This window comes from Populus euphratica, unplaced genomic scaffold (genome assembly GCF_000495115.2).
Source record: "Populus euphratica unplaced genomic scaffold, PopEup_1.0 scaffold495.1, whole genome shotgun sequence".
Taxonomy (NCBI): domain Eukaryota; kingdom Viridiplantae; phylum Streptophyta; class Magnoliopsida; order Malpighiales; family Salicaceae; genus Populus; species Populus euphratica.
The window spans coordinates 28474-42102 of record NW_011500371.1 but is presented as its reverse complement, the minus strand read 5'-3'; the positions used below and the strand labels follow the sequence as shown (position 1 = coordinate 42102).

At 31.9% G+C, this 13629-nt stretch overlaps 2 protein-coding genes across 6 annotated transcripts; both read left to right on the top strand.

The window, feature by feature from the left end:
* The first annotated feature begins 3681 nt into the window (after positions 1-3681).
* LOC105114137 (MAP kinase kinase kinase, putative (DUF1644)) lies at positions 3682-7500 on the top strand. 5 transcript variants are annotated; one of them, XM_011010578.1, is made up of 4 exons: positions 3682-3904; positions 4960-5089; positions 6018-7163; positions 7265-7500. In XM_011010578.1, the coding sequence occupies exon 3, from the start codon at positions 6096-6098 to the stop codon at positions 7110-7112; it is 1017 nt and encodes a 338-aa protein (XP_011008880.1). In that variant the 5' UTR covers positions 3682-3904; positions 4960-5089; positions 6018-6095; the 3' UTR covers positions 7113-7163; positions 7265-7500. The 5 variants fall into 5 exon arrangements, with proteins under 5 accessions (XP_011008880.1, XP_011008882.1, XP_011008879.1 ...); XM_011010580.1 differs by having other exon boundaries at positions 4749-5024; positions 6049-7163; XM_011010577.1 differs by having other exon boundaries at positions 4749-5089.
* Positions 7501-11318: 3818 nt separating this feature from the next.
* Positions 11319-13629, top strand: LOC105114136 (deSI-like protein At4g17486). The gene is made up of 4 exons (XM_011010575.1): positions 11319-11628; positions 12050-12337; positions 12955-13035; positions 13171-13629. The coding sequence occupies exons 1-4, from the start codon at positions 11475-11477 to the stop codon at positions 13308-13310; spliced, it is 663 nt and encodes a 220-aa protein (XP_011008877.1). The 5' UTR covers positions 11319-11474; the 3' UTR covers positions 13311-13629.

The following is a 13629-nucleotide window of genomic DNA, read 5'->3' as shown; positions in this document are numbered from 1 at the left end:
TGAATTTTTTTTTCAATTTCATCACTTAAATTTATTTTTATATTAACTTTAGTCCTTATTTTTATAATTGTTATTTTATTTTCCTTTATCATTTTTTTATTGATATTTTTTATCTATCAAATTTGATTTTTATTCTTTTGATTATTACTTATTTTATTTGAAATAATTTATAAAATGATAATTATTATTATTTTAATTTCTTCATGTTTCTATTTTTTTTATTTCTTAGATTTGATCTCTATTATTTTGATATTTATTTATTTTATTTGAGATAATTTAAAAAATTATATTTTTTTTCAATTTCATTCTTATTCAACTTTTTAATTTGTAAGATTTGTTTTTTATTATTTTAATAAACTTGAAAAAAATAAAACATTAATAAGTTATTTTCCAACTCATTTTCTATGACATAACCAAATACTGAAAAATGTTCTCCAACTTATTTTTCATTACACTACCAAATATTTGAAAATAATTCACTTTTCTTAAATTTATTTTTCAAAAGAAAACTATTTTCAGCAAACAAACGGGGCCTTACGTATTAAATATAAAATTGATTGTGTATAAATATCTATTTTTTACATCTTAGGTATTCATTTTCCAAAAGAAAACTGCTTTCCAGCAAATAAACGGGGCCTTAGGTATTAAATATAAAATTGAGTGTGTATAAATATATATTTTTTTGCATCTTTCACACCCGACATCTTGACAATCACACCTTATTTCTTAGAAGGGAAAAAAAAGTTTTTATGGTTTAGACGGGGGAAGATCTTTTGTTGAAAAGGAACCACTACATGATATTATATTCACTAGAAAACCTCAGCTAGTTTTTAGAGTTTTAAGGTAAAAGACTAGTTAAGCTAAATAGAAAATAATATCACTTTAAAACATCTTATTTAGGGTAAGTTGCATCGCTTCTTATTTTCTATTTCTAATGGTCTGTTGTGTCTAATATTAGTACTTTATCTACATTGAACATAATAGGTCTGTTGTGATGAATTAAATTCTAGGTGAAAGAGTACTTTAGATGAACGAGTGGGTTAAAGCATATTCATTCTCAAGTCTAAGTCATCTTTTTCACTCCTAATTGTTTGGTTAATTGATATGTTTACAACCATTTACAATCATAATCTGTAACTATCAATAGTTTATCAAGCCCTATAAATAAATAATTAAACAGGCCTTTATTAGGTTCATTAAACCTAACCCAAATAATGAGAGGTTTAAGTGTAATTTTTTATTGAATAGGATGTTTATACATCAAACCCAAATATCCAAGCAACAAGTATTATGGGTTGATCTACTTGAAGGTAGGATTTAGTGATAATACTTTGGACTTGCTAAGAAAAATTAATACCTTCAATTGACACTTAAAAGTTATTGATGGATATTAGACTTAAATGTTAGAAAATCTGAAAGGAAAACATGTTTTAAAAACAAAAGAAACTAAGGTGTTACTCCTTATTAACATTTAAGATAATAATTCGTTATGAGTCTATTTATCTCAAACACTATGAGTAAATAACAAATCATTTTTTTAATATAGTTTTAAAAAAAAGATTTTTAAAGAGGTTTCAAAATGTCAGACCATAAAGACCATTTTATTATGAGCTTAACCCTTAATGAGTTTTATAGATGAGTTATAAAACTCAATGTAAATTTATAAAAGAGTGTGAACATTATCTTTTAATATAAAAGCAAACTCATGCATAAATAAAACAAAGAAATGACCAAAAAATCAAACATGAGGAAGATGCAAACTACTTTGAAGGAATCAGCCTAATGCATAAAGAATAAAATATTTGAAAACATATTGAATACATTTGCGATGCACATTCATTTATAAAACATATCATGACAAAAGAATTAAACACAAAAAAACTCAAGTGTCCACAAATATAGACAATTGATATCAATATTATTCAAACCAAAAAAGGTCATCGTAATATTCATCCAAATCAACCATAAATCCAAATAATTATTCAAAAAATATTTAGTGTTTGAAATGGACATTTTAGAGTGGTAAGAGTTTGGGGCTAAAAAGACTGGCACAATGACTAGAATAGTGCTGAAAAATTTAATAGTGGTTGCTTGAATTGTATCATATATTTTAGGCAAACTATAGGGAGAAGAGGCTTGTGGCCTAGTCCATACAAAACACCATTTTTTTTTTATGGTGGTGGAGTTATAAGTCACCATTAATAAGTGGAGGAAGATCTAGTTGTTTAAATTTTGACCATTTATACCTTTAATGCTATCTTTTCTTAACAATCTTGTTTCAAACGTGTCTTGGTGCTTATTGGTAGGGAGGGGCAACACATAGACCACCTTATGTATTGCACCACCCTTTGGTCTTCCTCTTGATAGTGACGATGAAGGTCACCATCATCGGTAGGAGGAGATCTAGTGACTTGAAAATTTAGATGTCATGTTGTTTTTTTGCCTTGTACTTCTTTCTCTCAATTTCTATTTGATTTGTGGTTTTCATATGTCAATGTGCTTTTACATATGTAAAGAAGTAGATCGTGGTAGTCAAAATAGTGGTGGTTGGCCAAAATCTAGTGTTGGTAGGGAAGAGAAATAAGAGATCATATCTCTTCTATCTTTGTTCTTTTATAATTTATTTCTTTATGTATTTTTTTTCTTCTAAATTTTCTACATGCTCTCTTTTCTCTCTTCTTATTTTTTGACTCTTCAATAGTTGCTAGGGTTTTGTAGTAAATAGAAGAGATAAGGTTATGTTTTTTGTTGGGTTGGTTTTTGATGTAAGTGACTAGATTTTATATCCTCTTGTTCTATTTTCTTTTCTCTTTATCTCCTAGTGCCTAGGATTTTTTTTTGATGGAAGAGAGGAGGTTATGGATTTTTTTTTTTATGGAAGATAAGGTTAGGTTGGCTAGGTTTTATATCCTCTTGTTTTATTTTCTTTTCTCTTTATTTCCTAGTGCCTAAGATGTTTTTTGGTGGAAGAAAGAAGGTTATGGATTTTTTTTTATGGAAGATAAGGTTAGGTTTTTCTGTATATGGTGGCTTCTCTCTTTAAACATTATTTTTTTTCTATTTATAATTTGATTCAAGAATATTTTTACTCTAGATTGCTTATCTTAAGCATATCATAAAAATATTTCTATTGTATATTTTTGTTAGTTATTCATTCCTCTTATCTTACACTTTTACCTTTTGTCTATTTTTTTCTTTATTTTGTTTTTCATAGTTTTTTTTTTCAAAAAACACATCAACATTGAAATTTTAAAAAAATAGATCTAAAAAGTAATTAATAAGATATCACTAATTATTTTATGGATACCATAAACATTTTCTTTTAACTTATACCAAGAGAACCTATTTGGTCGAGATTTAGAATTGTAGGAGAGAAAAAGGGTTTTGGAACTTCAGATCTGGTTAGATTTCTAAACTGAAGGGGTAAATTGATTTGTGATTGAAACTTCAAGGATAACATCGATTCATTGGAATCCTCCGTGGGCTAAATTGGACTACCCCAAACTTCAAGGGGCAAATTAAAATTTAGCCGATTATAATATAATACGCTACGAGGCTGCGACCCTATCAGTATCGCAAGGACACCAACCGTAGCGACTTAAATCGTCGTTGGAATTTCCAATTTATTTTTCTTTTTTCTATGTGGCTGTGTCTATATATATATATATATATAGAGAGAGAGAGAGAGAGAGAGAGAGAGAGACTTGTCCTTCTTTCTCTCTTTTGTTTTTTTTATTTTTTTTTCTTCTGTTTAATAGCTCATTTTCACCTTCTCTCTCCTTCTTCATCTGTCTTGAACTGAAAGGAGCCCTAGAACAGCCCAAGAAAAAGCAGCCTCCTTCAAAATCGATCTCTTTTCATTCACGATCTATTAAAGTGGAATCGAATTCTCAAAGGAGTTGTGGTAATATCTCTTATAAACTTTTCTGCTGTTTTTGGATGATTTCTCCTATTTAAATCTCTATTATTTATGTGTTAATTCTTATAGGTAGGGATCAGATTCTTCTATCATTCATTCATTTTTCTTGTAATTTCCGGGTTTTTTTGAAGGGTTTAGGTTTTATTTGTTTGTGTTCTAATTGTGTCTCTGTTTGAGGTTAAAATTGTGGAAATAGAAACTAAATTAAAAAGAAATGAAAAGGGTTTGATTTCTTATCTGCGATTTCTGTGCATATTCATTTAGCTTGATCTCTTGGCGGAATAAAAAAGAAAGAAAGAAAGAACTTTGTTTAGAAATTTCACATCTTGCCAATTGATTTTTGGCAATTTGAGTGTCCTAGTTATGTTGAGAGCTTATTATTATTGTTGTTGTTGTTGTTTTGTGGGAAATATGGTAAAAGCTACTATATTTTCTTAGTGATTGTTTTTCAATTAGAACTGAAGTTTCTTAGAAGCGCCTAACCAAAGTGAGGTGCAGGGTTGTGTATGCATTTTTCTTTTTTTTTTTGAAACCATTTGTGTTTGGGAGGATAATTTGGCTGTTGGAAAGTTTATAAAGCCGACTCTTTTAGGTATTGTATGTATGATCGATCATCTTGAAAACATTAATATGTACTGGCCATACTTAAGTGATTCGAAGATGTTCTGTATGTTTTGACTCCTGGATACAGAGAACATTGAGGGAGCTAGGTTGTAATCACTTTTGTGGGGAACAATTGTGTCTTCAATGCAAACTCTCTTCTGTGGCCTAGGAGTAACAATGAATATGGTAAAAACCAAGAGTGACATTGTGTTGTGACTTGTGTAAGGTCAAGTTTGCTGCATCCTTTGTGGCCTTGGGTAAAGTTGAAGGCTAAGAGGGCTCCTGCAACTTACAAAAAGTTGAGTTCAGAGATTTGTAAAGATGGGCCTTGCATGCTCCTCCTATTCAATTCCTATGTTTCTGACAATAGCTAATTCAGGACTTGGACTCCATAAACTCATTTTGAATACTAGTTTGAATGATCTTGTTCGTGTCAGAGAGCAGTATGGACTGTGAACGTACCATTGTGGGGGAATCTTGGTGCACAATTGATACCATGAAGGTGATGGCTGTTGCTCTAAAACATAATTGCACTGTCATGGTGTTGGATGCCGTCAACTTGCATTTGTAACTCTCATTCTTTCTCTGCTTCTTCTTCTTTTTCTTCAATATTATGCCACTGCTGATAGTTGTATGATCGGAGAATGCCTTCTTTTGGTGGCTGTCCATAATTCAGGGACTGGACTTTATAAACTCATTACAAGTGATAGTTCATAAGAACAATACTGATGTAAAAAGCAATATGGATTTGGCTGGGTATACTGTCAAGGTGAAGTGCCAGTGCATATCTTATTACATAATTGATGCCTTGAAGTCTGTGACCTCCAAAACGTACTTGCACTTTAATAGTATTGAATGGTTTGTATCATCCACACCCCCCCACCCCCCAACCACCACTCTAACAAGTAAATAAAACATGGTTGTGCTTTATGTTGATTTCTTTATTGATACATTTTTTTTTTTTCAAGATGTTGTGGAGCATATAAGCTTCGGCAAGCACAGCTGATGTCTATGAACATAGGTTGTCTCAAATGAGATATGTTTATCATTTTTATTTTTCCATAGCTGTTTCAGTTTATGCGTAAAATCTGCATTGAATCTATCTATAAGTCTGAAATTTTCATCAAGGGGAATATAAAGAGTATCTGTTTTCTCATAGAGAATGGTTGATGGTGGTCCATTTTTTCTCTTGTAAAGTATATCTTATGTTTATGTAATTCTCCTTTAAACTGCTGTGGGTTGGAACAATTTCTTGTTTGTGTATAAATTTGCAAGTCTGCCTTGAAAAAGGATATTTTTCCTGTTTGCTGTGGCTTCTTGATCTTTTTTTCCTTTCTTTTGTTTGGGGTTTGTGTTCATGCATTTTCAGGGGGGGTGTTAAACTCTAAAAGTCTGTTGGGATTTCTATCCAGTTATTATTATTCTTTCTTAGAAATGCTAGCCTTTATTTCACTTATTGGGTTTTCTTATAAATGATCTTTTTGTACTTTCTTAGAACGTCGTTCATTTTGCTGCTGTGGTGTTAGGAGCACTGGTTTCTTTAGTCTTCTCTTGATATTTTTGAAGTATCAACATGCCAAAGGATAGAAGAGATCGTTCCATATCTTTTGATAGGTACAGGGCATCTCCTTATACATGCAGCTCCAGTTGTTCAAGACGATCTTCACCTAAAATCCCTTCAGATACTGAGGAGAATTTGAAGGAATGGGAAGAGGCCAGGTGCCCTGTATGCATGGAACATCCGCATAATGCTGTTCTCCTTATTTGTTCTTCACATGAGAAAGGTTGCCGTCCTTACATGTGTGACACAAGCTATCGTCATTCTAATTGTCTTGATCAGTTTCGGAAGTCATTTGCAGAAACAACACCAACAACTCCACAACCTCAAGAAAGTAGGCTTAGAACCATGAATTCTCATGCAGTTGTCAGCTCAGTATCAACACTTATAGTTCCACCAGAAGATCAATCTGAGGAAGGATCCTTAACCACTGAAACCATTTCTTGTGAGAACAAGGTGCAGCCAAAGCTAGTATGCCCACTCTGTCGGGGGCAGATAAAAGAGTGGGTTGTCACTGAACCTGCGCGAAGTTTCATGAATGCGAAACCAAGAAGCTGTGCCTGTGAGACATGCAATTTTACTGGCACGTATTCGGATCTCAGGAAGCATGCGAGGCTTGAACACCCACTTGTTCGACCATCAGAGGCTGATCCAGAGCGGCAACGTAATTGGAGGAGGCTGGAGCGTCAGAGGGACCTTGGCGACTTGCTTAGCACCCTCCAATCTTCGTTTGGAGAAGAGAGGGGTGATGATGTTTTGCCGATAGATGATGGTGGTTGGCTTACTGTATTCTTTCTTATAAGAGTTTTTAGACCTGGATCTAGTCCAAGGAGTAGTAGCTGGTCTGGTACACCGAGAGCCAGAGCACAACTAGGTTTCAGAAGGAGAGCCACCCGGCATTGGGGGGAGAATCATGAAGGTGAAACTGGATCTTCTTCCAGAGAGGATGACAATGATTCTTCAGATGGCGGGTCAGGCCCTTGGAGGCGCAGTGAGCGGATCAGGCGAAGGACAACGCCAGACGAGTTGTGATTGTGGAACTCTGTGGTATCTTTTTGGTTGCTTTTAGAAGATCCTACGGCTGTGAGTCAAGCTTCCAGACTACTCTGTTGAATGATTTATATATTCATTCTTTGGAAATTATATAATATAAGCTGAATATATGAACTTTTGTGGTGTTGCAGGCAGGACACAAGGAACCAAGGTTCTTTGGCAAGCATTGGATGAAGTTCCACGAAGTATCAAATGGTTTCTCTTAGAAGTTGCTTGATTGTTTATCCTAAGAGTGAGCATATTGTAACTTGATGAAAAGAGAATTAAATAATTTATATCCTTGGCATTTGTTGTTGTTTGGGTTATGTCAAATATTCTACATTTCAATTACTAGAAAGCTGGAAATAAATTTGCTGGTTGTTGACTATGGAAGGCTGTTGTTTCGCCCAATTGCTTGACAGCAGCCCAGCTGTAATGTTTCTATCTGTCGGGAAGGGTATAGGTAAAATGTTAATTAACATGGGTAGACGAGAAAGGAGGACGCCTGAAAAATGTTTTGTAGGGTAATTTGAACCTCAGTGCATGTTTTTTCTTTTAATCTACCAATCACTCTCATGCTCTCTCTCCTGCCCTCTCTAAAACCTTCAATCCACCCTTCTAACCAAAATAATTTAAGCAAATCTCCAATTGTTTCCTTCTTCCTCTTTTACTCTCTTTCCATAGATAGGGTCTTGTCTAAACTTGAAGTGTCAGAATTTTTGCTAGCTATTACGTTTCTGAACTTATTTATTCCCTCTTACCATTTTTTGGTGTATTTAATGTGTATCCTCAAATTAATATTGTTTGAACTAAATATCATGACAACACAATCGAGAAATGGGTAGAAATTCGGAATTATTTTGTCTTGATAAAAGATAAAGTTGTAACTGAAGGGAAAAAAAGAAGCAGATGAGATTAAAGACAGCAAGAGAAGACAGTTATGTGATTAAAGTTTTTACAATCTTAAGAGTTTTTATTACTTTTCCTTGAGGTTTAAGCTTTGTAAGACCAAGGGCTCATTTGTTTTGCCCAACATATTTCATACATGAAAAATATTATTTTACTTGTAAAATGTTTTGCATTACAATATTTTTAATGTTTTGTTTAAAATATATTTTCATATAAAATATATTTTACATGTAATATTTTTTAATAGTGGTGGTGGTGATTGACATAATTAGATAATATTAAATTAAATTACTATTCATAGAATATTTCACAAGCTCAAAATGTTTTTCAGTTAATGAACTAAATTTGAAGATTGACTATAAAATATTTCACCTTATCCAGTTTTCCAATAAAATATTTTATGGAAAACAAATTTTATAAACAATATTCTCCATAAACAAACATAAGAAAATCTAAAAAATATTTTCTTGTAAAACTTTTATACAAAAAAACATAAAAACATGTGTTTTTCCAACATTCTAATCAAAGAGGGAGTGGCGGGTTGTTAGTGGTTTATTAATATATTTTTTTTTAATTAAATTTTTATTAAAATTATGTTATATAACTTGTATTTAAAAGAAATCACATATTTCTTTTTTCTTTTTTCTTTTTTAATGTGAAGCTTACTTGGTACAAAATATACTATTTAGGAAACAATATTAAAAACAAATTATTTTGACAAGGAAGATTTTTATCTTAATCTGTAAACAAAAGTAGATAAAAAAACCAATCAATTATTTATTAGCAACTTTTTTGTTATTTTGTTATTACTATATTCTTTTTTTGTTTCTTTAACATAAAAAGAACATTTTACTCGTTTCGTCATTGGGTAATCAAAGGATCAACATTGATAATTAATTATTAATAGCTAGGGAGTGTTAGTATGATGATAGAAACTTAATTAGCACTCAATCCTTTCTTGCATTAAAAAAATCACAATCTAATATTATAATTACTATAAAATTTTTATTGGTTTTTAGAATTCTAAATTAGAAGATTCATTATGCTATAGAAAAGATACTATTACCCTAAAATATTCTATTTGAAATAAACTGTATTGGTACTCTTGTTATGCATAATTTACTATTGATTTATCTACATGGGTTACAGTGAGTCTACTGCTAAGAATTAAATCTTGGATGGTTAGTTTAAAGTCTAATCATTCTAAAATCTGATTTATCCATGTCACTTATGATTATTATCTTTTTATAATACTTAGTGAATTAACATGTCTACACCTTGTTATTCTTGATAATTACATATCACCAATTAGTCTATCAATCCTTGCAAATTATTAACTAATGAGCTTATATTAGGTTTATTGAACCTCACCTAAATCCTAGAAAATCTATAAATAATACCTTATTAAACTATATAGCAAATGTTTTGCAGTGAAGGGAAATAACACTTTTAAAAAATAAATCTTTATGTTACACAATTCAATCTTTTCTATAGGGTATATTTCCCCAATAATTAGATGGATTTCACCGCACTTTCTTCTATGGTAAAATACTTCAATTATTTTTTCACATATAATACAATAAAAAAATCTATTATTTTCGTGGCAATTATGAACTAATTCCGTGAAGTTTAAGCATGTTACATATAATAAGGCAAGTAGTTAATTTAAAAATTAAAAAAAATCCCAAACCCTAATAAACTTCTATCAATGCAGCCAATTTTTGTACAATAATTAATGCTATTACATTGTAGGATTCTCTAATCATAATCTATTTAATAATTTGATGAGCGATTGAGCATCCAAAAAGAGAGCCCCAAATCATACCCTTAAATGATCAATGGAATCTCCTGGTAAAAGTTAGTACCCAAACTAATCTCAAATTAACTCCCTCCTCGTTAAATAATAATAATAATAGAGTAAGAGCACCAACCTAATTTAATAAATTGGTTTTATTTTAATTAAATAATAAAAAATTAGTAACAATAGTAAGCGGTCAATTTTTTTAAAAAAAGCAACATAACTTGGGAATTTTTTTTTAAAGTTCATAATTGGATAAAAAAGTTAAAAAAAAAATAGCTTGAGTAAACTTGAAGTAGCATAATAGACATGTAACTTGATAATAAAAAAACGAGTCAATTCAGGTTAACACGTAAAATCCATGGCCTAGGTTATAAAATTAGAATAGCCCAATAGAAAATACATTGAAAAAACCACAAAACTAATTTTTTTAACAAGAAAACTAATGTCAAATTATAAAATAGAAAAAAATAAACAAAAAAATTAATATTGACTTGCATTAACTTTTTAAATTTGTGACTTGCCATTAAACTATAAGCACTATAAAAAAGAATGTGAAGCCCAATTCCTAGTAAATCAAATGTCGAAAGATAAAATCTAAAAAAAAATTCAATTACATAAAATAAAAGGTAGCATTAAAAAGAATAAGATGAAAAACTAAATAAAAAATAAATTAGAGGACAAGAACAAAATTTTGATTGGAAGGTTAAACTAATTTTTTTTTTAATAAAATAACAAAAAAATAAAGATCAAATTTTAAAAAATAATGCACCATGAAATTGAATTGAATGATATATTTGAAAACTATTAAAACTTTTATAAAAAATCAAGAAAAAAAAAGACCACGTAAGAAAAAATTATACATGACAAATTAAAATTAAAGGATTACATTAAAAATAAATAAAAAATTAACAAAAAATCAAGGATAAAAATTAAAAATAAAATAAATTAGAACTAAAATTGAAATATTCATAATAGAAAGGACTAACCTATATTTTTTAGGATAGAAAAGACAAAAGAAGGAGAAAAAAAGAAGCTGATTGGCAACAAATTAGCACACCACTGTTCAGTATGCATACCACACCAGAGGAAACGAGACGTGACATTGTATCCAATAACACAACAAAAAAATATATTTTATATTACTAGAAAACGTTATACACGTTGTTCAAAGTGTATGGATGCCTTCAAGGCTCTGGCGTGCGGCAACAACTTATTGGATTATATTGTGATATATTGATTTTCTATTCTTTTTTTTTTTTAAATTCTAATTCCTTTATGTTTCTTTTACTTCTTAAATTATATTGCGATATTTTACATTTAAATTGAGATTTTCACGATATTGTCGTCACGACGAAGGAAAGGGAATTTGAACCTTGATTGAAACAAGCCAAAAGTCCTCCTTTATTTTCTAACCCAATAAAAATCTTTATATATATATATATATATATATATATATATATACAGAGTCGTTTCTGAGGGTGTTTTTTAAATCTCGTCATCATGATGACATTTTCAAAAGAAAGAGATGAACATTTTCGTTGTTTTCAAAAAGAAGAAGAAGAAGAAGAAGAAGAAAACAGTGCTAGAGATGGATCTGTGAGAGGCTAATCAAGTGGCCGTTTGTACAGCTGAATTGTGGATCTGGGTTAAAAATGGGGGCGGCGGAGGAGATATCGAGTTCGAGCTCTGATAATGATAATTCGAAAAACAGTGAGACGCAGGTGGTTTTGAATGTTTACGACCTCACCCCTCTAAACCAGTACACCTATTGGTTCGGTTTTGGGATCTTTCATTCAGGCATTGAAGGTGTGTGTGCGTGTCTTCTCTCCCTTTTATTTTGGTGATTTGGTTTCTTGATTTGATGATTTTGAATGGTGAAGTTTACTGTGTTAATCCCATCCAATATAATCTATACGTGCTTTGATTTTATCAATATTTTAATAACAAGATTCTCATGGCCCGCCTGAAATATGAAATTTTTGTGGCCCGGAGCTCGTCGCTCATGGTATCGATGTTCTAAAAGCCGTAGAGGCTCAGATTTGGTGAGAGTGCCCGTAGCCTGTGAAAACCTGTTATGTTCTTGGGAGTGAGACTAGCTTTGGCCAAGTCATAATGCATCTATAGTCTGTTTTAAAAGGCGTGGATTTAACATTAGAATCTCAATGTCCATAGCCATTCCCTTAAAAATCTAATGAACTGCATTGACTTTCTCTACGTGTATGAACAGTCCATGGTAAGGAGTACGGATTTGGAGCCCATGACTTCCCTGTCAGTGGAGTTTTTGAAGTGGAACCAAGGAGCTGCCCTGGTTTTATTTACAGATGTTCCATCCTTTTAGGCAGGATAACTATGCCTCCCTCTGAATTCCGAACATTCATAGAGAGTGCTGCTTCTGAGTATCATGGAGATACCTATCACCTCATCTCTAAGAATTGCAACCATTTTACAGATGACATCTCGTGTAGATTGATAGGCAAGCGTATACCAGGATGGGTGAATCGACTTGCTCGGCTAGGTATGGAGAATTCTTCCATCAAGTTTTTAGTTCTTCTTTGCCGCAGGAGCTTTCTTAACAATTTTGATACTAGGTTATTTAATTGATCTACTGTTTAGCGTATTTCCTTAGAGGTTAACTAGGGGAGCAAGATTGAGAACCCTTTTCCTAAGGATGCAAGGCTTAAACTAATATAAATAGGTTGCTAAGGTTATATTACGTGTTTTTCATTATTTTATTTATCTATTCTGATTCCAGAGGTTTCTTATGAACCCTAAGTTCTATTTTCTTGTTCGAACTTCGGTTTTATCCTAATTTTAGCCATTATTCAGCTGTAATTTATGTTTCCCCCCACCCACTCTTTGTCATTCCTTTCCTGAATTTCCACCGTGACTGGCAGAGAGCCAGCTGCAGTGGACTTCATAGTTATACTCTGCAAATATACATTTAGCTCAATGTTTACTTCTGAGTTATCTAGTTGGTCAAGCATATTAAGTGGCGTTCGTGCAAAAGATATTCTCAAATTAAGTTGCTTTGCTTGTTTGCTTTACTGGAGTCTCGCCTGTTGAGTTTTACTGGCAAATGAAACATCATTTTTTCAGAAAGAAAACTAATTTGGCTATTGTTCGAAATTTCAGGTGCTCTCTGTAGTTGCCTGCTTCCTGAGAGCCTCCAAGTAACTACTGTTAAACAGCTACCTGAATACAATGAGCGCTTAGGTGAGTAATTTGCTTCTTGAATATAACCCACCTTTTCTTCGTTTTCTACAATCTGACATGTAATCCACGATAAACTTGACTGTACTGGTTGCATTCTTGACATTGTTGTTTCATTTCTTGGGTAATAATCCTCAGAAGAAGATGGGAATGATTCTCTAGCAACCCCCACCCCCTACGAGTCAACAGAAATTGATGATACTGATCAAGAGAAGCACTTGCTGTCACCGAGTACTGGAAGTGGGGATGTGGCTTTTGTTAAGGAGGCTCACAAATGAAGTTGTCTTCTTGATGAAGAGAGAAAATTGCCTCATAAAGTTGTTTGTGTGCTCGGAATTCGGGTTAAGGATGCCTCAACGTGGAATTTGATTAGAAGACGTGCTTTTGTTTATTTGAAGAGGCTGAAAATTATGAGGCACCGATTGATGGTATGCAAGCGGAATACATTGTTCATCCAATTGTTGCCACTCCATTAAATTCTGCGTTTGTTTTTCTTTTTTTATTGTGTGTTCTTCCCACCCCACAACTTTTATTCTTCTTCCATCATTTATTATAAAAACTAAAATAGCTTTATCGAATAGAATGGTGTTATTCCCA

Bases quoted from the DNA above. Each gene is read 5' to 3' on its own strand.
- LOC105114137 (XM_011010579.1), top strand. From the start codon at position 6,096: ATGCCAAAGGATAGAAGAGATCGTTCCATATCTTTTGATAGGTACAGG.
- LOC105114136 (XM_011010575.1), top strand. From the start codon at position 11,475: ATGGGGGCGGCGGAGGAGATATCGAGTTCGAGCTCTGATAATGATAAT. The intron at 11,629-12,049 runs GTGTGTGTGCGT...GTGTATGAACAG, and splicing joins CTTTCATTCAGGCATTGAAG to TCCATGGTAAGGAGTACGGA. The intron at 13,036-13,170 runs GTGAGTAATTTG...AATAATCCTCAG, and splicing joins TGAATACAATGAGCGCTTAG to AAGAAGATGGGAATGATTCT.